This window comes from Aplidium turbinatum, chromosome 15, assembly GCF_918807975.1.
Source record: "Aplidium turbinatum chromosome 15, kaAplTurb1.1, whole genome shotgun sequence".
Classification (NCBI taxonomy): domain Eukaryota; kingdom Metazoa; phylum Chordata; class Ascidiacea; order Aplousobranchia; family Polyclinidae; genus Aplidium; species Aplidium turbinatum.
The window spans coordinates 10,690,328-10,718,310 of record NC_137486.1 but is presented as its reverse complement, the minus strand read 5'-3'; the positions used below and the strand labels follow the sequence as shown (position 1 = coordinate 10,718,310).

The 27,983-nt window shown below is 38.9% G+C and overlaps 1 protein-coding gene across 1 annotated transcript; it reads left to right on the top strand.

Annotated features, from left to right (window-relative positions):
• The first annotated feature begins 38 nt into the window (after nucleotides 1–38).
• On the top strand, nucleotides 39–26,554 carry LOC145784629 (beta-1,3-galactosyltransferase 5-like). Its single transcript, XM_082596497.1, has 6 exons — nucleotides 39–157; nucleotides 8,846–9,006; nucleotides 19,340–19,429; nucleotides 20,451–20,686; nucleotides 21,314–21,536; nucleotides 24,946–26,554. The coding sequence occupies exons 2-6, from the start codon at nucleotides 8,885–8,887 to the stop codon at nucleotides 25,541–25,543; spliced, it is 1,269 nt and encodes a 422-aa protein (XP_082452623.1). The 5' UTR covers nucleotides 39–157; nucleotides 8,846–8,884; the 3' UTR covers nucleotides 25,544–26,554.
• The last annotated feature ends 1,429 nt before the right edge of the window (nucleotides 26,555–27,983 follow it).

Here is a 27,983-nt window from a genome sequence, read left to right as displayed (position 1 = left end):
AACGCTTAAGATTATTTTTGTCTGCGTTTTACAGACGAGGCCGCTTCTACCTTATAACCTTGCCTACTTTTTTCAACCACTTTGTAGCAGATCTGTTGCATGGATTTCACAAAGCTGGATAACAGTCAAGAACGTGAAGAAACGGAAACACTTCAAGGTAACTTATTAGTAATAATTAAGTAGTTTGGCTATTGCTCATTCACGATAATGATAAAAGTAAAGCTAGTTCCTTACTCATGTCACTGAGCGTTGGGAATGCTAAGATAAGGTTCTCAAGGTACGAAGCCTTCATCACCAACAAGAGTGGTGTGATGAGTTTCTACTTCATCCTTTAATGATTGCTCTTTCTTATTTGTATCATACAGTCCAACCGCAATATTGATCCGACTTCTTACTGCTTCACGAAAACATTTTTATAGCCTACTTTATATAAACAACACAATCAGTTTCTCGGCAGCCGATTGTAGCAAGAACTGAACAGCGATAGACACCGTGTTTCGCCCATGAGTCTGGGCTTGTCAGTATCGCACCATTAATTCCTGTCACAAGGGTAATCGACCGCCGCTTTTACCAGTCAGTTTAACTCTTATCTTTCTGAAAAGAAAAGAGCCAGCAAAACCAGCAAGCGCCAAGAAAGAATGGTCCTTTCTTCACAACAAAACCCAGGCCCGGATTTAGGAGGGGCAGAGGGTGCAGGTGCCCCGGGCCCCCGACTATAGAAGGGCCCCCTACGTGAAAAAAATGTAATTTTATGTTATTATTATTTTTTTTTCTTTCAGCCTTTGAAGTTTCTGCAAAATGTTGTGCAGTGCTGGATTAATACTACTGTAGACGTAGAGGTGGTTTTCCGCGCCGTAGGCGAGAAAATTTTTTTTGCGCTGGGCCCCCCGATCTAAAAGTGCCCCGGGCCCCCCATCAGCTAAATCCGGTCCTGACAAAACCAGTGTTGCTTGTAAATTCTTTGGAATTTTCCAAGGTAGATTCGAACCAACGCCTTTCACAACCACTAGCAAAAACAGTTATCTCTCCACCATTGACCCAGACCGCAAAATCCGTCATTTTTACATTAAATCAACGTCTGCAGACGTTAAATCAGACGTTGACGTAGACGCTGACTTAAAAATGAGCTACTGTCGATGTGTGGGAACCTACACCAGCGTTTCTCAACCGGGACCAAGGACCCCATCTCCGAAGCGTTTTTTAAGAGGTCATTGAACGTTTCTGAACTTGCAGCATATTAATGCATTCGATGGCCCAGCGGATAAGGTTGGCTTTCCAATTATGCGAACCTGGTTCTACTCTCGGATTAAACTGGTTTTTAATAAACACCGCTCATCTCTACCCAGGGTGTAATAAATTGAGCGGTCGTAGTTGCTGAAGGAAAGGTGGCCGAGAGATAGGAACTGGCCACCCCAACTCTCTGAGTAGCTGAGTAGGCTATAATGAGAACCTTATCTTCTCATTCCCCAAAGATCAAACTGAGTATGGGACCTTCACCTTTACTAAATTACAGCATTTAAAAATTGGTTGTGCTTTATTTGTGCATTTTAATGATTCTTCAACTGTGCCTTGCGAAGCCCTGCATGATGCGTTGTTTAAAATTTCAAAGGGCGTCGCACGAAGGTGAAGGTTTCCTAACTAAAAAAATGTCATAAAGGCCGGATCTAACGAAAACAGACGCCATGCTTGATCGTTCGATCTTAATGACTTGGGAGGCTTTTTGCTGCTTCTGCCTTTCATTCAAATAATTGTTTCCTTTTTATCCCGGAAGAGTGCCTGTGTAGGCTTTTTGCTCGTTGGGAGACTCTGAGTTTCTAGTTGAGGTTAATTTAGGCTGTTTTAGTCTGAGGTATGATAACTTAGAATTTAAACAAGTCCGGTATATTGAAGTTAAATGTATTTTAAAATAATCAAGGTTACAAGCTCCCACTCCGGATATTAAGAAATGTCCTTTTTGTCCATCCAATTTAGTTCATTGGGACAGTTGCCAGAAAAGCGACATTCTCCCGTCGTGAGGTTTATTTTCAATTTGGTCACTCAACTAGGCCTGTTCGAAAGTCGTTCCTTCTTCTTTCAAAAAATGGAAATTCTTTCGGTTTATATACGTTAAGAGTACTTTCAATTCCCCGCCTTATTTCATAATGTAGTGCTTTTTTAACAGTAACATCACTTATGAAAGATTTATGTGAGATTTATGAAAGTAGCAAAGTTACACTGTCAAGTCTCTTCCAAAACAGGGACGTGGTGAGCTAAATTCAATGTGAGCAGATTTTAGGTTTTTAATTTGTACAGTTGCGATGCATTTGCAATTCTCATAGGTTTTGACCAAATGATCTGATAATTGGGATTTATCAGTTAGAAACATGGTAGGCTGCATGTTACAACTTTACAAATTCCCACATCTCCTTGATTATTAAAAGAATGTCAGATATCTTTAGATTTGAATCTTTTTATAAAGCTACAGTAACCTATGTATGTCCAACTTAATTCTTTCGAGACAGAAGATTGTTGATTAATGCTTAATTTAGAAATGCAAACGTTAGTCAGCAGTATATTAGCACGCAGAGTTTTGCCATGACTGATCGGAACAAACTATTGACCACAAAAAAAAAAGAAAAAAAAATATTCCCAGACAGCAAAATCCGTCATTTCTACGTTGATTCAACGTTTGCAGATATTGAATCAATCTAGACATGACAGAATTTGCTGTCTGGGTTCTTTGCAAAGGTCTTAAAAATTCTATCAATTTTCGATAAAATTCATAGGAAAGCATTAAATCAATATATAAATTAGGCTACTGATTTTTGATCTTGTCGTGCCAAAATATAGCTCATAATTTCGTCAATGTCATCAACTGCCATACTGAAAATGCGTCAACTTCAACAAATTTTTCTATGTGTGTCGCTTCGAAACTTATGAAGCATTTGTTTTCATTAAGAAACGCGATATACTAAAACTTTAGATACAATTTTTTTAGGGGCACGTGACCGCTTCGATGGCACCAAAAGGGGTCCGCCAAGACAAAAAGTTTGAGAAGCACTGAACTAAGCACAAAAAATTATGGCAATAAAGGCAGAAGTGCGGGACAATTTTGTAACAGTATTTTGCTGCGGTAATCTAACAGCGTTAAGCTTGCTGTCCGAGTCCGACAAAAATGCACGAACTAGCCATCGGCAAAGCTAACGAATGACTCTTTCGATTTTCTGCGCGCTCTTTTTTATTACTGCCTCAGCTCGATTGCAGGTCGGGTTACATCACACCGATTATTATTGTTAACAAAGTAGGCCTACTGATTGTGTTGTTTCTTGCGTAAAGCAATGAAAAAAAGTCGGGCCATGTGAGATCACATTGAAAGTAGCTATGTTACTAATTAGAAAACACAGTCGCTAAAACGCGTTAGCAGTTGTTAAGCGACAAAAAGGAACCATACTATTCTTATTTGCTTTAACGAGGTGTGTAACATTAGACGTACAGTAGCAGAACTGTATACCGATACATGAAGGCTTTAGACAAGAGGATAGACAGAAGCACTTATTTATTAGGACTACATCAATGAAACGGTAGTGTTGTTTTCTAATCGGTTATGCCGAGGTGACCACAAAAATATAAGCACATCGGGCAGTTTCCTTCTCACAGGTGCCCGGCACTCGTTACTTGCCTTTAACTCTAATTTGGTACCTGCAGTGTTGCACGTTGACTGCGTCAATTTTTTGTTGACGCTGAGGCTAGCGCCGTCAGTTTATTTTTTAGTTGACGGAAGTAATAGCGCCGTCAACTATTTTGCCGAATTTAAGCGTCACGCTCTATGCTTCATTTTTCGTTGTCATGGAAAATCTGAATGTAATAGAAGTCTCTCTCACAGAATATGCTGAGCTTCAAACAGTCTGAAATTTCAGCTACTGTAGTGTGGTGTAGGTGTTGCCTGTGTAGAGGGTAGAAGCTGCTAGTAAAACACTTCCCACTGGGGTTCGATTCACTAATGACTGGGATCACCATGTGTATGCATAGTGTTCATTGCATGTAGCCGTCACTGTGATCATGGATCCTATGTATGATCTTACAATGTTATCTACAGGTGAGTACATAGGCGCCGACTTTTCAAAAAACCTTGGGGGGGCGAGAAAGGTGATGACGTCATAACCATAACGCTATTTTACTCAATTAAAATAGTCTTTGATTAAGCTTAGTGTTTTGTTTATATTAACAGATAGGTCGCAAACCGAATTTATTAGAAGCGCTGCTTGAAAGGATTAGTTTTAAGCATGCAGTACGCCTTAGTCGTAAAAATTTTGATATTGTTAGCTCATAATTGGAACTGTTGGAAAACAAGCCGATTCATTTCCTTTTCGTGCGAGCGAATAACAACGATCAAGACAGTGAAGTTATCGAAATAAAACGCAAAAAATCATGATCTCAAGCAGAGTGAAAACCCGCTATCAGTTTTATTAACCTCGTTTCGCTAATTACTTACTTTCAAAGCGTTGACAACGGCGAAGTGCTTTCTCTTCTGTTTTTTATCGAAAGTCTTTATAGTCTTTTATTGAATACAGTAGGCTATATACTCGAGTAAAGGTCGAGATGTTCGCAAGTGATTTCCACCTCAAAAAGACAAGTTCAACTAACACGGGACAAGCTGTTGTCTCCAGCTCAGCAATTTTAAAAATGAACGCACTAAAAATCATTGTCGACGTAGATTACGGAGTGTGAAATCGCGTCGGCCTAAGTAAAAGTTTTGAATACGTTTATTTGCAGTGATTCAAACTTAATTTTGAAATTCAATGATTTCTTGTCAATTCTAAACTTTATGCACTTGTTGAGCAATATGCAAAGCTCACGAGACAAAACAGAAAGAGGAGATCATTTTTTTTTATTTTTGCGTGTACGATATAATCGTTCCTATTATTACGTAACATTCCATGATCGTTAAAGTCGATGTCAAACCTTAGCGGCCGCATAAAACAATGATGTCAGGTTAGCTAGGTGATAATAGCGGTAAGAGACGTCGTTAATGCAGGCAATACCTGCGACCAAGACCATTAAACACCTTTTCTTTTACCGGTTTTCGATTTAATTCTCACACATTGCGAAGAAAACAATGCGTTCTGTTGAATCATATAATTGTCTCACAGCGGGAAGACCTCGTTGAAAATAGCGCGTCTAATTTAGCTGGTTTACTTAATATTGCAGTGAATAGTTACGTGACTATTCCAGCAGTGCAAGTTACTCTACAATCTACTTTGAAATTTCCATACCGTATGAGATAGCCAATAGCCATGCGATCAGCGGCTGTTTTGCGGGCAAGAGCAACGTAGGCTTTTCTTGCTTTCGGCATTCTTTAAGTCCGTTTAAATTATCTAAATCTCTTTCGCGAAGTGTTTTATCTTTGAAACACCACTTGTCATCAGGGATGGAGGAACCATTTTAAAAGTAGGTGGGCCCAGAGGCGCAGCAGTCAAAGTCAATCCAACTTCTGGGGGGCTTCGCCCCTCAGACCCCCCTTAGCATTACTGCATTTCAAATACTTTATATCATTTATACATTTTATAGAACACACATACGTGTGGAAGACGTTTGAGTTCATTTTAATTATGTTATATTTTTTGTGTGTAATAAAGTATGTTAAACCCGCTAAGGTTACTATGTTTTCTTTCTCTATGCTTTATAGTGCTGTACAAAATATGGCGATGAACACACAAATAAAAAAGAAACAATACACACACAGTTATAATACAACCTGGAATAAATAATCTGTAGCATTATACAGTAGGCTGTGCGCATATGTAGCCTAACAGCCGCAGCACCAATATGCAAATATAATACTGGCACCAACAATGCACAGCTAATTACCTCAAAGTGTCAATACCAGGAGTACCGGTACTGGTATATACTTATATTTAACAGTTACCAAAGTTATCAGGGAGTAACAGCCTGCAGTATTATGTGCATACACAGCAGCGCTGCACCACCAATATACAAATATAATAGGCCTACTGGTATCAAACAACAACAAGGTTCCTTCAACTGTCAATAGGTATTATGTAGGTGACTGCTACTGTATTACACTTGAAATTTTTTCCTAAAAAAGTAATACGATCATTGAAAGCAATAAATTCTTGGCAAATTGAGGTGAGATCAACCTGATCGATCAAGTTTTTGTTAATGTGTTCAACTGTTCATCCTATGGTTCAAGTGCTCTTCGGTTAATTTGCTTTTAAGTAATTTTTCACCAGTCTGTGGTACGAAAAAGACCTTTTTGCAGTAGCATTAAACATAGGGATTTCCAGGTAAAACTGTATCAGTTTTGATTGATTTATGTAAATGTTTTATCTATTTTAACAGCTTGAGTTCGTTTTTGAGAGAATTAACATCAATATCTCCATCTAGCCTGGTTTAAGTGCCTACTTTTAGAGACAAAGTTGCAACTAAAATTACTTTCTCTACAGGCCTATCACAATAAAACTGCCGGTTATCTTGGTCAAATCTTTCGCTACTTTTACAAAAATATTTGGCTTTCACAAGTGGGTGGGCCAGGCCCACCCAGAAAATAAAGTAGGTGGGCCCAGGCCCACGTGGTTCCTCCATCCCTGCTTGTCATCACCATTTTTGTTGCCCCTCAACCATAAATTTACGGGCCCCCCGGCCCCCCCGGAAGTCGGCGCGTATGGGTGAGTAGCATGAGGGCATGGTCTGGCACTTTTCGAACAATAGGTCTAGTTTATTTTTAAAAATCAACAGTTTGGCAGTGTTTGTTGAACAGGCGATCTCTTCCTTATCTTTCTTATGTACACTATTATTGCTGCATTCAGATGGTTCATACGTCTCATTGAGTCAATCTGCATCAAGTGATATATCACTAAAAAATGAGCAATTCATGTTGGACATGGTCCGGGACTTTCTCGCTGTGATGGGACCCATCTCTGGATGTTTTATGGGTGTGCTGGTCGTAGTTGCCTGGCAACACGGAGCTGAGCAAGGTGAAGAGGGAAGATGATCTGTTTGTGTGCCTATGGATGACAACTTTGGGGATTCTTGTGTAGTTTCTGAAACTTCCGCAAGGGTGGGTAGTTCAGGTTCTGCATGGATAGATGGTTGAGGGTCTGGTTTAGATTTGAATTGTTCATTCACTGCCTGGTGAATCTGGAAAAAATGCAGGAAAATAATTTGCTTGAACCGAGTGGTTTATATGAACCAAAAGTAACCTATCTGCAGTATTCAGAGTTGCCTACCCTGCCAGTGTTTTACTATCCCACTGACCTGTTTCAAAGTCTTGTTGTCTTCTCGCTTTGCTATTCGATCCAAACGCCCGATCGTACTCACAGAACTGTACCTAGGTCGATCGAGTTTTGTAGGCACTGCATTGACAGTGGCTTTCACATATCTTGAAAAATCAAAGACAGAAGGAACAGTTTCAGGGATGAGCCGGTGTCTGGGTTTGGTGCCCTGTAGCTTTGCCTGTAGATCACGCTGGTAATTGGTCGCCAGAAAATGCTCGCTGTAGCCTACACACGGCAGTGCTTGTTTACAGGTGGGTCTTTGAGTCGCATCGCCGTGATCCATTTTTTCAGCTTATCGTCATTTTTTAGAGGTAAACGATGAAAGGATACCCCTTTGACGATTCTCCGGTTAGTACAACTGGAAGCCATACAAGTAACCACCATTTTAAGGCCGTAAAAACTCCCTTTGCACAAAATTATTTGCTGTTTCGTTAGCAGTGTCCGCCCCGTTAGCTCAGTGGTTACGCACCTGGCTCCAGATCACGCGTCGCAAGTTCGACTCTCGGGGTGTGCGCTTGAGCAACGCATTTTCAGGATTGCTCTCCATTCAGCGGCACCTAGTGAATGGAATAATTCCCCGGCAACAACACTTCAACAATCGGAAAACTTCACTTTGCCAATCTTGGTAACCGGCCCTGTGTCAAGAGCCTCTACAAGTAGGCATTGCAAAACTACTATCAAGGCTTTATCAGTCCGAGGATAAAGATTCAAAACCAACCCAACCAATCAACCAAGCCTACGCGATTTGTTACTTGTGTTTGCACGCAAAACAGTATACCTTGGACATGGCGTTGCCACTCGATGACGTCATTCAAATTTTTGACCAATCACAATCATTCAAATCAAAAAATTTTTTTTTAGGCTTTTTAATTAATGGCAACATAAAAATAAAAAATAAATTTTGGAAAAACGTTTTATTTCAGAGGATCTACAAATACAAAAGCCATATATTTTCGTTGCAGTGCACCTTTAAACTGACATTCGTTTTCGGTTTCAGCCCTGATAGATCTTATATAGATTCCAGGTCTGATCATGCTGTAGACTTTAAAAACGGTACCAATTGTGTTCTTCCTTACATAACGTAGTGAGAATAAGTCGGGTAATAATATGATGACATCCCAACTTCATGGCATGAGCCAACAGTTTCGTGTCATCTATGTCCGACGGGGAAATAGCTAATGTGAAGTTGATGTATTCAAACGGAACAACAGATTTAACCATGTTGTTGTTTATTATTTGAGCGCAATGACAAATATCTGACTTACTTTTGTTTTTTGCGTTAGTTATGACATGCACTGTATAATTTATTTACATACGTACTTTGCAATGACAGCGCATTTACATAATTGGCAGGAGGCAGGAAGAACTATACAATGTTCGTGGGTGCTTCTGTCATTGTCGCGAGTCATTTAAGCATTTTGCCAGGCTACAATCGCGAGCTCTGGATAAATGTCAACGCAGCAACCTACTGGGCTTTTCACTTCACAGCTCAGTCCTACAGTTTGCATCTATTTAAAGCAAACAAACGTTGACTGCTGTTTTTTTAAATGATGTTTTGTTGCTTTTCACAGAAAATTTCGTTACTGCAACGGAAAGTCTTTATTGAAACCATGATACGTTTTGGAGCTGCTTCAAAAATGTTAACAGTAAGAGCAACTTTCGTTGGAATCTTAATTTGTGGAATCTTCTTTGTGCTTTCCATGTTTCGGCAAACTGAAGACGTGAAGCGACAGTAAGTGAAATGTGTTTTATCATTTTATTTGTTAATTACTGCACGTAATCGGTAAAGTCCAGAAATAGCAAAAACAAGTAACACTTATTTAGTTTATGCATCAGTCCAAAGATCAAGTCTAGGGACAATTCGGCACAGGGGCGCCGGAACGATTTTTGACTGGGGGGGCAAGATTACGAAAAAAGGGCACTTTTGTTTACTAAAAGGCCAATTTTTTTCAAGTTTTAAGATAAGATATAGCGACAATCCTAATCTATCAGCTCACTATGTATTGAGTAATGATAGCCTACAAGTGTCCGGTATACAAAGAAGGGCATCATGCTATGTTGTAATGATGTAACCTACTGTCAAGCCTTAAAGCAGCCTGCGGCCATGGCCGCTAAGTAGTGCTTGAATGACCGCCGGTGCTACGTCCTCAATCGGCCAAGTTTGGCCGCCGGTCTCTTCTAGCCAATTATTTAATTTCGCAATAGAATGATCGTGGAATGTCGAAAATATGTAGTATCAAAGAGTGACTCAAAATTAGGTCAGCGCGTCATAATCGCCACTGTTGCATTGTGCGGGAATATTTGTTATTGATGGAATTAGATCCCTAGATGGAATATATCCATCTGCGATCACCAGCGTTGTAAGTCTTGCTTGTAATTTCCGACGTTTATTTTAACAAAGTCTTAATCCGAACTGCTAATTACATCAGCTGGCAATATTGTCGTTTTTATGTCGATTCGATGTTGTCGGACATTAAAAAGGAGAACTAGGTTAGTTGACATTCGAGGAGAAAACATTTTTTGATCATATTTTGCAAAAATTATGCTTCTTTTAGTAATGTCCTTCACATCATTGAAATACTTATTTTATTACCTTGCCGTCATCGTCAACACATGTCGAACGTTATTTTTCGTTGCTAAACAGAATTCTAGGGGAGTGGCGAACTTCTTTAAAATCAGCCACATTGGAGACACTCGTGCGAGTGTCGTTAGATGGTCCCGCAGCACTGGATTACAATCCCGATAAAACAGTTATTGCGTGGTGCAACGATTCTATTGTAGGACGTCGCCCAGGCCCAGACTTCAACAACGCTAAGTGATCATTTTTGCATTGTTTCAAGTTTAATTCTATTTACTTGTGCTATTGTTATTTTTATTTTGTATTTTGACCTCCAAGCACGCAGATTTGGCCGCCGAGAAGAAGCTCTCGGTAGACCACGATGGTTGCGGAAAAAAAACGAGTTTTAAGGCCTGTACTGTGTTGCAAAAATTTGTGCCGTAGGCCTAGCCGCCTATATACTATTTTGAGGCAAAAATGAAAGATTATAATTAGGCTAAAAGCGAATAGCAGAAATTGTTATATTGCAAAATGTGCAGTAGCTTACATGAATTTGAAAGGGCACCATTGCCCCCCATACCCCTCTATCTGCAGAAAAATTGAGGGCAGGGGGGCGGCCCTGCTTCCGGCGCCCCTGATTCGGCATGTAGAGAGTCTGAAAGTTTTGAAGCAAAAAAAGTTATATTTCAAGATTCGTTAATTCAAGAATATATCTTATTTTTGTGTTGTCTCGAGGGTATACCTGGAACATGGAGATTTATTTTCAGTGAATTGGAAGGTAGAAAAGTCAACCAGTCTATACTTCTACGCATATTAGAAATGTCAACAAGACACAAGCGTGTGCTTTGAATAAGCTTCCAACAAAGGTCTTGGTGCTCTCAACGCTCGCTGTGCAACTAATAAATCGTAGCCTAATGATCGTAATTTGTATTATTATATTTCAGTTTAATCGTAAATTATTCATTGCTGCAAAGAAAAGTGAAACAATACACAGGGCATCATACGCAGCAGAGAACGTGTAACTAAATCATCATACATAAACAGCAATAGAAAATAGGCAGCTGCTGGAAGCGAAAAAGTGACCTTTTAAGGTCGTCGAGTGTAGCGGCCTCCTTTAGATATGAATACAATATTGGGTAATTTAATCGACTGACATTGCGAAAAAAAATAAGAAATGCAAAGCAGAGCGGATTTGCAAAAGATTCAACAGTTGAACTGCTTGTGAAGAATCCAAGATTTATACTTCGTAAGTCGCTCTGGTTGGACGCAAGCAATCTATCATTAATTCATTATACGCATCACGTTATTATTTAGATGGGTACTGAGAGGGTATATGATCCAATCACGTACGCAAGATTTTCTGGAGAGGAGGATTCGACTTATTAAATCATACTTCTTACTGTCCATGACGACTATTGTATTTCCCTTGTCCGCTTTCAAAATTTTGATCGACTTATTAGACCGCAGGGTTTTCAATGCTTGCTGATAATGTGGTGATTGCCTAGTGGAGGTTTTGCTGTTTTTAAATTTGAGTGATCTTTTTGGTCTGGCCATATCAATTGCTGATGGGTCACGATTGCCTTTTAAACCTGTTTCCGTTGCTGCAATACTGTTCAGTTTTATAATGGATTTTGGAGACATGGTGAAGTTTAGACCTTTTTGTAAAGCTGAAAAGAACGACACAAAAACATTATTTTCAGGCACATGTGTAACAGGAATGATGGTCAAACCTTTCCTTCTGCTCATAAAAAAAAAAATCAACCCAAGCTAAAAGATTTTTTTGAAATGCAACGAACCGAATTGAAAGCTTCGCAAAAACAGGTATACATACACTCTCATGTAAATATTTACTCATTACGTGCATCTTATGAAGTAGCGCTAGGGATTGTAACTTGGGGATTGTAAAACCACAGACCGTTAGTGAAATCTATGTGAAAAACTGTGAACTTGTTCATTGTCAAAAACTTGTAAAACCAAGATTGGCCTTCATTAGTGTCAATTTTTTTTCGTTTGAAATTTGTGACCATTACGCCGAATGACAATACTGTAATACCTCTGCCGGTACGCTGCATTAAAAAGTTTGAGTAGCACTAGTCTAGTCTGCAGTCACGGGAAGAACGCAAGAAATGATGTTATGCGTAACATACAGTATAGTAATATACGCAAAATGTTCTACTACTGATTCAGCAATGTGCGTTTAAGGTAAGGTGAAGTGTGTTTTTTCAGCGTGCATTTAAATTCTTTTAAACTTTCAGTTTTATCAACGTATCGATATGAAAAAGAAACTTGTTTCAATGCGAAATCCAACAAAAATCACCCGACTAGGGTTACACTTGCAGAAAAAGTGCCATTGTTGCTAACTATTTTGCCTTGGCGAATTTGTAAACACCCAATGCAGGCAACAAAAATAGCTCAACAAAGTATTCAAAACAACTATATTTCCGGACCTTTTGCAATGCAAAGTTACTGATCCCAGCATCAAATAATAAGCATAGCCTATGCATGAAAAATTTGCCAAGTCGGTTTTCACTCATAGTGAAGCCCAAACATTTCTTTAAAAGTTTCAGTGCATTGGAATCACGATCTGGAAAGTTGCATTGAAGGGTTTCCTTGAATAGAAATCGTGAGGTGATGCGTTCAGGTTGGCAGCTGAAGTTTGCTGGGAAGCTTACTTTCAGCAGTACCAACTCATTCAAAATTTCATTATTGTAGGCTACAACTTGTTAAATTTTCTTCCACATACTCGCAACTGCACATTAGACATGCGCGGCAATTTTCGTACAACCAGAACTTCAAACTTACCCACAATATTGTTGTACTGAAGTTAGATATTAATTTATTAAGTTATATATAATTACAAATAGCTTTAACAGTCGAACGTTTTCGGCTTAACTCAAGCCCTCATCACTCATCAGGAATCTGAAAATATTTGTAAAAATGCAATAAATTTCAATCTCTTGAAGATAGTCTAACTAGCTAACTGACTAAGCATCGTGAAATACGCAGCGATTAAAAGCAATAGTGTGAAAAACAAACAGACAGACGGAAAACAAATTGCATTAGCAAAAAGCAATTACCTAACTACAAAAGAATTTGTACCATAGGGTACGTGATACATCTAGTAAATGTTGAGGAGAATCCCGATTCCATGAACTCACATGAGTCCGCCGAAGGTTCTGAATGAATACGCGAGCACATCAACTTAAAAACATCAAAACAGTTGATTTTACTAAGTTGACATGGCTGTTTGATTACCAAGGCAAAACCAGGGGCGGATCCAGAGGGGGCGATTGGGGCGATTGCCCCCCTAAAACCTAAGAAAGTAGCTTTATTCCTAATTTATATGTAGCCTATACGATTTGGAAAACAACATATCGAAAGCAATGCTGAATAAGTCTTTCGCCATTTCAAAGATTAGGTTAGGCTAAGGAAGGCTATAATAATAACATAGTAGCCTATAAGGCTATTATTTCGTCACAGAGTCTAATTACCTAACGAAATTACTGTACTAAAATTTAAAAAGTTTCTAAACTTTTTGCCGGTGTAACGGTCCAGGAGTGACCGCAGTCCAAGAGTTACCAGGGTTGCCAAATATAATTAATTATTTTTTTTTATAAAAATTATTGAAATTCTTACTGCTCAAAAAGTTACATTGACAATTTTAAGCATTGATTAATCTTAAATGAAAAGGTGTCCATTAGTTTGAGAGCAACTACTCAATTAAACTTAGTTGCAAAGTTTTTGTTTTTGTATTGCTTTCGGATGCGCCGGGCAGCTTTGGTCATTTGTGGTCTGACGTCATTTCTAGACTGCCACGCTGCAGCATCGCGGTAACTTTTGGACCGCAGTAACTCCTGGACCGTTACACCGGCACTGTAGACTGTAGAGCAGTGGTTCCCAACCTTTTTGACCTTGCGGCACCCTATCAAAGAGACAAATAATTTGCGGCACCCTGGAAAAACTGGATCAATTTTATGAGGTTTCTGTATTAAAAATAACTGTATGAAATAACACAGAATGAGTTGTACAGTCTAGCGCGTGTAAATAAATGTATTTATTCAAAAGTCAGTGTGAAATTTGGGCTTGACTTTTTGCACAAAGTCCCTTAATATTTGGGGGCATATTCGATAAAGCCACCCGCATTTCTTCCTCAACTATAAGCAGTCGTTCTCGTTGTTTAGTTTTATCTTCGATAATACGGAAAATCCACTCTCACATAGGTATGACGTGGAAAACTGCAGCAAAAGCACAATAGCTTTCTTTCCAGCGCAAGGATATTCATTTTGAATTTTTATCCAGAACTCGTCAAGAGGCATCGGCTTGTGCATAAGCTTAAAATTTCCATCGCTACGAATGTCAATTTATTCTTCTCCTTCTTTAAGATTCAAAACAATATCAAAGTCCAGTAAAAATGGATCTCTTACCCATGCGTAATTTTCCGTGAACAAGCAGGGAAAATACTCTTCCAATGATTTTAGGTGCTGAGTAATTAATGAGACAATTTCTTTATTCTTCATTTCAAAGAAATGTGAAAGCATGTCAAAGTTTCCGTTCTCCACTTTTAAGGACCACATTTGCAGTTTTTCTCTCAGTGCTTTTATTTTATCGGTTGAAGTTGAGAGAGTTTCATTTTTGCCATTCACGTTATTTAAATGGTCGAAGATATCTACTAAATACGCTAATTTGAAGACTTAATTGAAGCAAAATAAAATCTAAATACGCTAATTACGCTAACTAAATACGCTAATTTGAAGCAAAATAAAATCATGAAACCTGGCAATAATGATGCGTTTCAAACGTTTTTATGGAAAGAACAGCAACTAGTCAAAATCTCTTTTACGCGCTGTTTTTTCTGGACGAAAAAACAAAGGCATACCACGGATTATCTACTTGCCGCCAGCGACTTCCCCACTAAGTGACTGCCCAGAAAGGAGCCGTCAATAACTGGGAGACGCAAAACTTAATACGCACTGAAACTCGGTTAGAAAAAAATAAATTCTGCACTTAACGAGTTAAAGTTAAAATAAAGAATGGGCCGCAGTATTGCAATATCTCAATATCTCGCGGCACCCTTGAGCATTGCTATTGGCACCCCAGGGTGCCGCGGCACCCCGGTTGGGAACCACTGCTGTAGAGCAAAGCGATAAATCCGTTAGCCTATAACCTAAATAAGCTGATTGTCAAAGCAGGTTATTGGCAACTTTGGCGGTCAGACGTGGAACTAAAACCATTGGAATTCTACCTTGAAATTGCATCTAGAAACAGCAAAGTTCAATGTTTATCAATGAGACTTTAGCATCTTGTCACCTAACATCATTGCTACCACGAAATTGCTCAAGTATCGACCCGATAGCATTGACAAAAGTCATTTGCAATGCCTACAATGTCTTGTTACGTCATATATATAGTGTGGAATCAGTGGAATCTGCTCTATGTTCAGAGATCCAACTATGGAAGGAGAAGTGGGCAAATATAACTGCTCCGGCGACTGCTGCAGTCTTACGGATGATTGCGGAAGAAGGTTTACAACAGTGTGATGAAGATGTGTACACAATCATACACTCTCTTCTAAAAATACTAATAACCTTGCCAGTCAGCGTATAGCATCAGCCGAAAGAAGCTTTTCATTTCTTCTGTCGTTGAAGACCTGGCTGGGGAACAACATCGGCGAGGAAAGACTGGATGGATTGGCCTTACTATTCCAGCATCGGGACATTTTAATTGACACAGACTCCTAGTGTTTTGACCTGGCCCTCACTTTTGTTGCTCATTCTGTTGAATGCATGCATAATTTTTCCTCATTGCTCTTTGTAACAATTCAAAACTTGTCAGAGGAATAAAACCTCGAAGTTATACAGTAAGTCTATAACCTCAATGTTTGCATCAACGTTGCGAAGACAGAACCTGTGATTATCTTTCCGAGGTCAATTTTTAAATTGCCGTGAAACAATCAAGAGTGAAACCTTCAGTCTCAACTATAAATGCCGCAAGGTTGTTCAGACTTCAACTTGACATGGCAAGGGCACATCAGCTCTTCATCCCTCCCTTTGTCAACAACAGCATTGTTGAGGGTTTTTTAAGTTATAAAATTTCTCATAATTTGTGTTCGAAATGCTCTCAGAACGCACCAAATTCGATCTAAATTTTCTAGGGGAAACCTCCGTCATTGTTTGTGCCGGGCTGATCACTTTCCTAAATGCCAATGACATCGCCCCCCCTAACGTTAATACCTGGATCCGCCCCTGGGCAAAACCCTATGTTTAGCTAAAGAAGGGAATACGAAGGCTCACAGCGATTGCTTTATTCTCATGACACTAGAAGGGCGGTAGTTGGTATCGCGTTAAACATGCGAGTAATTTTAAAATTGCAAAAGTTTTGCAGTGCAGCTAGTACAGTCAGCTACAGAAGACAGTTAGCAAATGTTATGTAGAGTAGAACATATTCAAAGCATATAGGCTACCGTCCTACTTGTTTGGAAAGACAGTCGAAAGGTTGCCAGTAATCTGTTATTCTTAACAAAGCCTTTGCAGTAGGCTAGGTGCAAAGCAAATATATTTGAAAGTTCTCTTTAGTTACAATTTTATTAGATTTGCTTTTTTTACACGTTAATCATCTTATTATCTTATTTATTGGCCTACAGTCTTATAGTTATGTTTAATATTTGATCTTTTCTATGATTTTTTTACACAGTAGCCTATTACCGTACCTACTTTTAAATCTTTTAACACTTTCATTAAATTTTATAACCATCCATGGCTGCCTAAAGATTGGCCATGGTGGCCATAAACCATCTCACTAGTATTGCATTCTTTATTATTGTTCTCAAAATATACTGAAGAAGCCATATTTGTGTGACGAAAACTCTTTATTTTAGCGAATTGATTTTTATGATTTGGTGTGATAATTTTTACTTTATTTCAAATGTTTTGTCACATTGCGCAATGCGCAGCCTGGTGGATCATCAGTTGAATTATAAGAAAGTTTGATGAAAAGTTTAGGAACGAAGTTTTGTTTTGGAGTATCACAACAAGGTTTATTAAATTACTATCAATGCTGATTGTCATTTTACGATAAGCAGAGATTATTTACGATAAACAGAAGCCCTTGTGTTGTCAGACGTAATAAAAGCCTTCTTTAGATATCCCTGACCAAAACATACAAAAAAACATAACATTTTTTTGAAGACATCACATTTATTTCAGTACATTTATTCATACAAACTGCATGGTATATATCATAGCGACATTGTTAGACCGCAGCTGGCTCGTTGTAGGTTACTCTGAATGCTTTATTTTTAGTTCCACACGTTTTTGCACCATGTGTTGTTGTAATTGTTATCAAACTAAAGTATTTTATTCTCAATCAATCTAATGATCTTCACAAGGTAGATTTAAACGATCTGTCTTAGCCTGATGCTGCGAGTTTGCTGTGGCAATAGTAAGTTGCGCTAGCTTTCGGAACACAGTTCCCTAGTCATGTGCTTTGATGAATGGTGTTGAAGTCAGTGAGTGGTTCTTTACTGTGGTTCTTTCGTTTAGCTTGAGGCTGCTGGTTGTTGAGTTTCTGTGTTGTTAGGCGTTTTTTGTTGCAAAATTTTTTCAGTTGATTAGTAGATTAGGTGACGTAGTTCTTCCCTTTCGGCACGGTTGTTGATTTTAGGATTTTGTCTGCTGATGAATATGGCCTCTTTGAAACGTAATTTTACCGCGTCATTTTCTCGGGCAATTATTGTAAATTCAAAGTCGGTGTGACACTGTTGTTGATGATTAAAGACCGAACTTTTGTCTGAACTGAGGTGTTCTTTGATGCGGGAGTGGAGTGGTCGAATCGTGCTGCCTATGTAGCTTTCCCTGCATTTCTTGCATGCGATCTTGTAGACACAGTTCTTGGTGGTACATATGTCATCGTTCCGTAGTGGGCAGTTTTGTAGCCGGCAAGGTTCGGTTTTTTTTTTTGTTTTTGAAGGTCGTTTCTGAGGGTTCGTGAGCGTTCGTGACGTTCCACCCTGAAGAGATCGGTTCCCTCCTCGAGATTATCCTTCAGAACAACGTCTTCACTTTCAAGGAGAAGTTCTATAGCCAAGTCGGCGGTCTACCAATGGGAAACGCCGTATCTGGAGTCCTCGCCATCCTCTTCATGGACACCCTAGAAAAACAGACACTGCGGAACCAGGCAAACTTCACACTCTACAGACGATACGTTGACGACACATTCTTGCTGACAGTCAACAACAAAGAAGCCCTAGCTATCCAAAACGCTCTCAACCAAGCGCACCCAGCTATTAACTTTGAAATAGAACTACCAACAACAGACAACGCCATCTCACTACTGGACTTCACCATAAAAATCGATAAAGACGGTACAATCCACCACGAATTCTACCAGAAAAAAGCAAAGGCAAATCTACTCCCACACTTCAACTCGGCCCTACCCACAAGTACTAAGAAGACCATACTCTTAAACGAAACACAGAGAAAAAGGGATAGATGTTCCTCGCCCAATAAAACAACACCACACTTGACGTAATTTGAGAAGACAATCGAAGAAAACGGATACCCCAAGGACTTTCTTAAACAACCACCCAGACGACGACGGCACCAGCAAAACAGACAAACCCCCAGACACCATATAACCCAGCAATACATTTTGAATTTCCATATATGAGCGACGACGCGGACCGTAAAGCAAAGAAAGTTTTCAAAGACCTGGATCTGCCAGTCCGCCTTTTTCGACGCTTACGAACCCTCAGAAACGCCCTTCAAAAAACCCGAACCTTGCCGGCTGCAAAACTGCCCACTACGGAACGATGACATATGTACCACCAAGAACTGTGTCTACAAGATCGCATGCAAGAAATGCAGGGAAAGCTACATAGGCAGCACGATTCGACCACTCCACTCCCGCATCAAAGAACACCTCAGTTCAGATAAAAGTTCGGTCTTTAATCATCAACAACAGTGTCACACCGACTTTGAATTTACAATAATTGCCCGAGAAAATGACGCGGTAAAATTACGTTTCAAAGAGGCCATATTCATCAGCAGACAAAATCCTAAAATCAACAACCGTGCCGAAAGGGAAGAACTACGTCATCTTATCTACTAATCAACTGAAAAAATTTTGCAACAAAAAACGCCTAACACAGAAACTCAACAACCAGCAGCCTCAAGCTAAACAAAAGAACCACAGTAAAGAACCACTCACTGACTTCAACACCATTCATCAAAGCACATTACTAGGGAACTGTGTTCCGAAAGCTAGCGCAACTTACTATTGCCACAGCAAACTCGCAGCATCAGGCTAAGACAGATCGTTTAAATCTACCTTGTGAAGTAAGCAACGATCATGCTGCTAAAAGCGAAACTCAATCAATTGTACAATCTAATCATCAATGCAGTCGTTCTGGAATTTTCTGCAGTTCTGCACTAAGCGGTAAATCGTCGATTGGGTGGACTAGATAGTTACAATTGCAAGGCGTTTCTCCACAATTGTGGTTTTGTATTTATAGACACCTTTGGAAAACCACAATGCTAAGAGAAGAAGAAAAACATCGCAACTCACAAGTTTCCTCTGAAAAACTGCTGGGGATAAATCAGAAGTAGGATGCCAACTATTCATTTGAAGCATTACCAACTTTTACGTAACCTAACGATTAAAAATAGTTCGAAGTTTTAAGCGCACCTTCAATTCATAAAGGTTTATACAAACTTTTTGAAATTTATAAAAGTAAGCTCTGATTAGGGCATAGAGTTTTGCCGAAAACATTCCAGGTCACAAAGTGTATGTTAAGTTGTTAGTTCTTTGTATTGTTTTTGATTAATGTCATTCAATCAGGCTGTTGCCAATTACCTGTCTGTGGTATTCTTAAATTACTTTTCTCTCAAAGCTATATTACGCAATGCTGACAAAAAATATACTGGGTTTGTTTTATTGAAGGTGCAAGACCTGTTTCACAGGGGTAGGGAAGGTGTAGACAAAGTGATAGTATAATAAGTCTGGTCGTAGTTCATGATTGCATTTGGAGTGGGAGTGGAGTCAATGTTTCCAAAATATTTTGAAAAAAAGTGGAGTTTGGTGTCACAAGCTTTGGAGTTATATAGAGTGGGGGAAGAGAGTCCAGAAAATGACTTTGTACACTTCTGACATGTAGTTGTTATTGGGAAATTTCATCTAAAATGTAGAAAGTTTGAAGCTCTTTGGAATGTTCTTTATGGGAGTCTAGTAGTCTAACAACAGGGTCTTCCTGATGGTTCTTAATACAACGTTAGTAGAAACTATAACTATCCATTTGGCTAAATTATGGTATATTGTTTTCTCAGTAGGCCTAACTGTGGCCCTACGCACAGTTATTTAATTGTTTTTGCGTCAGTATTCTTTAGTGGTTCTAAGATTTTAGTTTGAAGGGTATCATATGCATTGATCTGATACCAACCAGACAAATTGAAGAGCACTGACCTATCACAACTGAGAAAGTAACCCCTTTTCGCATTAAATCAGTAAAATAATGTACAAATTCAATCAATGTAGCTTACAATAAACAGATCGGCATAACTTTGAATAACAGAGCAGAAACATTTCGAAATAAGTCAGCAATAAAACTGTTTCTTTGTTCTGTTTAGGGATAGCAAACACTACATCGGTAAAGCGTGGAAGAAACTTATTGATCCACAAAGAAAACGGAAAAAAACTTTAGTTTCAAACAAGCAATCAGGAATCAATTTTGATATACAAAGGAATGTAAAAGTGCTCGAAACAAAAAGTGTTTTGTCTGTTGTGCAAAGAGACAAAATAAAATACTTAAAGATTCCAAATATCGGGAGAAAAAGAACTTGTTTGACTAGAAAATGTTTTAAAGGTACAATTATTATTAAAGTGCAAGTTTGGCATTACTTGTTGTCTATAAAATATGAGTTTTATTGCTGGAAAACCTTTTTATACGTTATAGCCTCAGTAACGGATCAAGAAAAAATAAGGGCTCTAAATTTCCAACGAAGCAAAAATTCAATCAAAAAATTGGCACTATATAAACGTTACTTTGAAGAATGAAGATGCAATACTTTAAAAAAGATCATGGCGACTTTTTCAGAATGTTTTTTCAAATTTTTACGTTATTTGGGTCGATTTTTGCGTTTTTAAGCCCAGTAGGGTTTTTTGTTGCACGTTGCGCAATTTTTCAACCATAACCATAAAATCAAAGCTACATTTTGTAGGTAAATTTAAAAGTTTTGGTTTAAAGCTGATTTCAAAATATATCCTACAAGTCACGTTTGAATAAAATAAGTTCAGAGCACTGTGTAAGTAAATGTGCAATAAATTGATGCGTAGGCCTACCTTTACACCGGCAAGATATCTACACCAGAAAAAATACATTTAGAGACTTAGGTAGCCTACCATTTTCAGGCAGGAGTGCATCTAAAAATCATTTGATTATGAAATAAGTTACCAGCTATTATGTTATTAATACATCTTTCCTACTTTATAGAAACCAATTGGAAAATGGTAATTTTTGTCAAATCTGCAATGGGCAACACGCTTCGGAGATCACAGATTCGCAGCACATGGGGGTCTGTACGATCTGTTGGGAACGGTACCTTCCAAGTGGTGTTTGTAGTTGGAAAAAATAACAAGCTGTCGCAAGAATCGTTGAATAAAGAACACAAAAAGTATCAAGACATCTTGCAAATAGATGCTCCTGACGATTACCCGTATGGCACTGACTTCTTGCTTAAGTTTTGTTTATTATTTATGTGTTTAATCTATCAAAATGAACAAGTATATTGTGTACGAGTTTTATCAGTTTTGTTAAAAAAAATAATTTCAATCTAACAATTTAGGAATAATTTAATTTTTCCACAAGGGTTTCCTTGTAAGTTGTACGCGCTCAACATAGTTACAGAAAGTTCGTCCAACAGCTTTGCTCTTCCATTCATAAGTCTTCGCTTTGAAACGTAAATCAGTGGGATAAAGATTTGAAGGTTTTGATAACGTAGATGTAGCAATGATCCATTTATGTAGTCTACGAATACTAATAAGCGGTATTTCCCAAGCAAGTATGACAAAAACTGGAAATATAGAAAATGTATCCAACTTGTACATTTTTGAAATCTTTCATTCAAGTTATTGCTACAGCGCTTAAAACGAATCGAAACACGCAAGGTTGCTAATACGATCCCAACTGAAATAGCCTACTTGAGTGAGATTTCAGAATGTAGCCTCGCTAAGCGTTGGGTAAAAATGACCATCTAGATTTGTTTTGTGGAGATCTGATTGCCCTTGGCTTGATAACAGATGATCTTGTATCAATGGTGCACTGTACTTCATGTATTCTGTCTCCAAAATGTTTTTCTTGATAACTAATTTTCTACTTTGCAAACACAAATGTACTATGTAGCCTAACCCTTTCTCCCAAGTAGAAACTATTAACGCCCTGGACCTCTAATCCTGAATCTACCATGTGTTCTTTCTCGTTCCTCAGGTGATTTAAAATTTGATCAACGCTTCCTTGAAAGATTGCCAAACACCAAATAACTAATCTGCAAAAGCAGATCAAAAAGGGAAGTGTCCTAGGAATATAGAAGTAAAGGAAACAATTTTTACATTTTGCAAAAAATAAAAATTGTTTTTACATGCTCGGAACTCTAAAAAATATCTACTTCTTGTTATGAAAATGCGCATATTTTGGTTAAATATGCTCGTGCCTGTAAAGCTGTCTTCATCAAGTTACCCCTCTACAGTGACTGCCTGACCAAGCCAGATTCAAGCGGCGCAACGGGAGAATTTCTAAAGTCTCGATGGCCTGATGCGCTCTTAAAACCTCCAAGCAGTGAAAACACATTTGTTATAATTGAAATTGACCCCCAAAAAGTCTCTGGCATGACGACATTAACGAACGTTAGATCTTGTAGGCAACTAAGTTTTGCATATCTTCTTCTTCGCTTGAGCCTTCTTCGCTACTCCAGGGGTCGAGAGGCTTTGCCTTTTGCCACCCTTGGGCAGTGGCGGCGACTCGGTCTAGATAGATGTTTGGGCAGGTGTCGAACAGCTATTAAATTGATTCGTCATCTAGTTTACGTAGACCACGCACACCAGTTGGCGCATGGTAAATGGAGCAGTTACATATGGTATGGTCTGTGGTTTGTTCCTCCTTGCCACACTCACAAAAGGCGGATAGAGCCATCTCCCATTTGTGCATGTTGGAGCGGAGTTGTCCGACGCCAGTACTCAAGCGGTTGAGCCACAGTCAGGCCTTCCTTGGCAAATGCATTCCGGTTGTGTGGAGGCCGGTGTCGGAGATGAAACTTTGGAGTCTTGAGAGAGGTTCTTCTTCCACTACGAGCTCCATTAGTGGATGGCCCGGTAGCTGCACTGATGGATTGATCTTGATCTTCAATGGTTTTCATCAGGAGTTGTGCGGCACGTACTAATGGGTGTCTCGATTTCAGTCGCCGGGGTTGCTCGCTCACAGACTCGTAGAGATTTTAGTGGAGCAAGTGGCTGGCGTTCGTAGTGCGACGAGAAAAAGACAGCATGGCTTCTTTGCGACGAAGCTCAGCTGGTTGGATGCTTGCATGGACAGGAAGATTGTCCGATAGTGTAAGTCGCAGGAATCTTGTCCTGACGATACGCAAGGCGTCATTTATGGCAGTGTCAATTTGATGGCAGTGGGCACTGTTACTCCAGACAGGTGCTCAGTATTCTGCTGGAGCGTGAACTAGCGCAATAGTGGCAATGCAAAGCGTATCAACCCCAACTCCTGCTCCCCTATCAACCCCAGCCTGAACCGACCAGACGCCTTAGCAAAGCTGTGCGTGTTAAGATCTTTCTGTGTAGTGACTCCAAATGTTGACGGTAAGTGAGCGACCTGCCCAAGACTATCCCTAGACATTTAGGGTTTGGGCAAAAAGACAGGGTTTTACTATCGGTGTCGATCTTGAGCTTACTTTTCGCTTCCCGGTTGTTTAAGTGGAAAGCTTTCCTCACTCTTTTGGTTTCGCTGAGCTTCAGTCCCCATCTCTGAAGGTATGTCGAAAGTGTCGACATGTCCTGGTTTAGAGTCCCTTTTAATGTTTCCCAATGATTCGACAGGTGTAGAATGGCTACATCATCAGCATAGGCGTACTTTGAGGATATTGTGTTTAGCAAGTCGTGGGTAGACTGTAGATGTTAAACAGAAGGGGGGCAAGACAGAATGATCTCTGAGGGACGCCATTTTTAAGACGCCGTAACCTACTTGCTTTAACACTTCCGGTGGTGAGGATAAAGCTTCTATTGTAAACGAGCTCCATGATCATGCAGATCATGTGCCTGTCCGGGAGCAGACGGAGGAGTTTGCAGGTGAGGCCTTGGTTCCAAACAATATCGTATGCGGTTGTAAGGTCAAGAAAAACAGCACCAGCCTTCTTTTTTGCCTTAAAGCAGTCTTCGATGTCTTGTCATAAGAGTGACTTGTTCTACAGTAGATCTTCCACGTCGGAAACCAGCTTGCTCCCACGCAAGAGTGGATCTATAATTAATTGGTTCGACTCGAGTGTCTTTTCGGATTCTCTTGTGGCTTATGAGGCTTAGGGATCGCGACTACTGTGGCTCGTCTCAAGATTTTGGGGATTTTGAGTTGGCATAAGAAGAAAGACAGGAATTTGGGCAGCCAAGACTTCGTGGCGGTGACAGCATGGAGTACAAGTTCGGGGCAGATGTTGTCGGGACAAGGGGCCTTATAGGTCATTTTGCATAATAATGCAAGATGAAACATTTTTGTTCAGTGTATCTCGGAATATTGCACATTTTAATAGCACTTCTATGATTAAATGAATATCAATGCTCTTTAAAAAAAAATTAGGCAACAATTATATTATGCCATTTTTTTCACGTTTTTAGGTTTTTCCATATGTAGTCTACCTGTAGATGTACTATTTTCACAAGACACCATAAAAAAGTTAGTTATCCAACCGGTTGGGCTAAATTTTTCGCTTTATGAAAGTGCCTCACTTTTGGATCTCAGCGTGTATAACCTAGCCATAATAATGCTGCAGTTGGAAATGTTTGCTGAACTGCGGAATCAAGTTGGTTTCTATATTTTCAGGTCCAGTTTATTTTCCTATTTTGTATCTTTTTCAGAAATCTTGTGTTAAAGACATTGGCTGGATTGCAATGGGCTTCTGAGAAATTACGTTCGGACAATTTCTTTTCAAATGCAGATGATGACATGTTAATCGATTTGTGGCGTTTGGAAGCAGTCGTCGAACTGTATCAAGAATTTACGTCGCAAAATAGCTGGCTAGAATTTCCTGTAGTTTGCATGTATAGCCTTTGGGATGAACCTGGAATTCCATTCCGAAATCGTGATAGTAAATATTACATCTCAGAGAAACGTTACAAATGGCCAACATGGCCAAAATTCTGCAACGGAGGAATGTACACTCTCAGCATAAATGTGGTACGACAAATTTGGGAGGCATCAAGAACATCAGATATAATTTTTCTTGAAGATGTCTGGACAACAGGAATATTGAGGGAGAAAATTGGAATGCCGGTAGAGATGGTAGTGCCGGCAATGCCGCCAGTTGCTAAACATTACGAGGGATTTAAAAATGGTTATACTGACGAAAATTTTATTCATGACTGGCATCAAATGTATAATCAATCAGCTCACAAACCTACTTGTTGGTGCGAAATGAATGCACGCAATAAATCGCTACCGAATAATTTACCCTGATTAAGATCGTTGAGAGGATAAATCAGGCTTTCCATCAATGCGCTCCCTGGGAAGGCTACGGACCCTTTGAAATCACCCCAGGTCCAAAAGTATCCCTTGTCAACGTTACCGACCTTGATGAGGAGGTTGACAGTGTGTTCATTATTGTTCTTGACGTTTTTCACCATATTCAGTCTCCAAGATGGTTGCATAGTAGCGCTGTTGCAAATCTTTTTTATATATGGGATAAGATAAGCTGCGAGGCTGTGACTTACTTTTTATCAGAAACTACTGTTTTTTTTTGTTTTTTTTTTTCAAATTTATGCCATCAGTGTTTCAAATTGTGATCAGTTCGTTGTCGCCTGCAGACGTTGAATCAATGAAAACAACGACTGATTTGCTGTCTGAATCTTACTTGTGCATAAATGAATTCCCAGACTGCAAATCGATTCTTTTTACATGCAGACGTAGAGTCAATGTAAAAAATACTGATTTGCTGACTGGATGTATCCAAAATGCAATCATCTGCAATATCTAAATTTTGTACGGCGGAAAACATTCTTCTATGCAGTCTGAATACACAAGAAGTCGTATCAAGATTTAACTCAATGTAGATAATCATTATTTTGAGAATGCAGCAGACAGTGAAAACGCTTTGTAAAATTAAAACGTGAAGTAAATTGTTTTTTTAGGGGGTTGTTTATTATGCTCTTCTGCTTAGTTCATTTATGTACTCTGTACGTCTGTACCTACAGTTTCAATCCATCACTTCTGTAAAGAAATGGTCAGCGTGAAACTTGCTAAGCACTTGCTTGACTTTCTACCAAAGTTAAGCATCATATTTTTAGACCGACAAAGCCCAAAAAATCACTGTCTGGCATCAGGGCCGTTGAGAGAACATTTCGGGCCCGATATTAAGCAAAAATCCGGACTCCCAAACCTTTAAAATGCAATGACACTCGTAAAACGATCTTGTATGATCGTCGTTGAGGCCTGAAATGCCCTTTCACAACTTTTAGCTTTAAAAAGCTTCATAAACAGCGTTAACTATCATCTTTCCCACAGGTATAAACAAATTTTAAAAAGTTAGGTATAAATACACAAGACTTTTATATATTATTCTGAAAAAATGGCAAACTTTAGAAAAGAAACTTAATACTTGGGGCGATGCAACGCACGTCCACAGCATACACAGCTTGGTGAAAAAATTTATCGCCTATATAGAGCAGGTACAAAACACTATTTAATTTGCATGATTAGTTGTAGCTTATGTATAAAATGTAAAGTATTAGCCTTTGTAAAAAGTGTGCCTTACTACCTACTCATGTGTCACACTATATAAGCTATATTTAAACACAAAAGAATAAACAATCATATATTTTTACATATACACTATGCAGTACACTAAATACAATCATGGCCTACCCATAGTATTGCATCATTAAAGATTTTTTGAAAATTACACTCCGTTGAATGTGTTTGAAGAGTCTAAACATACAGCAGCGAGGGCTACATTAGCAATATGAGAGATAGTTACTACTGACGAAAAGTGCATACACAATACACATCAGTGCTGTATTTAATTTTGATACCAAATCGATAGTCAGTTGTATAAAAAACGCTCCATCTGCTGCTGGAAAATTTAATAGGACCTATTCAAACATTTTGGATATAATGGTGACGAATTAAATCGGCCTATACAGTTAAAAGTACTAGGGCCTATTAGTGTTGCCCTTTCAATAATAGTAAACACAGAAAAAGACTGTTCAAGTCATTCCACAATACAATGCTGCTTTTCAGAGCTGAGCAACCACAACATGGATGCAACTATTAGACACATATCCAAAATACACACATTAAAAAAATGACCTGATAGCGGTAGACTACAAGATAAAAAAAATATTATGTTCAGCTGTCGTACCCAGCTAATATATAGACACCAATTTAATTACCGAGTGTTTTAAGTGTTTCTTACATGGTAAAGGTAGTGGTAACGCTAACTTTGATAACTCTGCTTTGTTTCGAAATCCTCTTCTTGTTTTAGATATGGTAGTGGCAGAGCTTCTAAATTTCTTCTAATTTAATTGAAGCTTGTTAAATTTTTGGTAGATTTTTAAACTATTTACCAAAACAAGATTTATAAACAACTTTCAAGCCTTCTTGCTTGAACAAATTGAGCTGTAAAAAAGTGATCCATTACCGTGGGCGTGGTCCATTATAGTGTGGTCCATTATAGTGGTTCAACAACATCATCCACAGCTGAACCTTCCTTTTATTTTTTGTATTTCCTTAATGAATGAAATTTTCCAAGAAATGCCACGATCATTCATTTAAATACGCAATTTTAACTTTCTAAACATGTTTTTAAAATTTTGGTTGACTGTAATAGTAAAAGTATGCATCTAAAATGTCCAGCTATATATAGATAAAACTAGTTGAAAGTCTTCACTAAGTACGTAAG

Bases quoted from the DNA above. Each gene is read 5' to 3' on its own strand.
- LOC145784629 (XM_082596497.1), top strand. From the start codon at position 8,885: ATGATACGTTTTGGAGCTGCTTCAAAAATGTTAACAGTAAGAGCAACT. The intron at 20,687-21,313 runs GTACAATTATTA...CCTACTTTATAG, and splicing joins GACTAGAAAATGTTTTAAAG to AAACCAATTGGAAAATGGTA. The intron at 21,537-24,945 runs GTATGGCACTGA...TATCTTTTTCAG, and splicing joins GATGCTCCTGACGATTACCC to AAATCTTGTGTTAAAGACAT.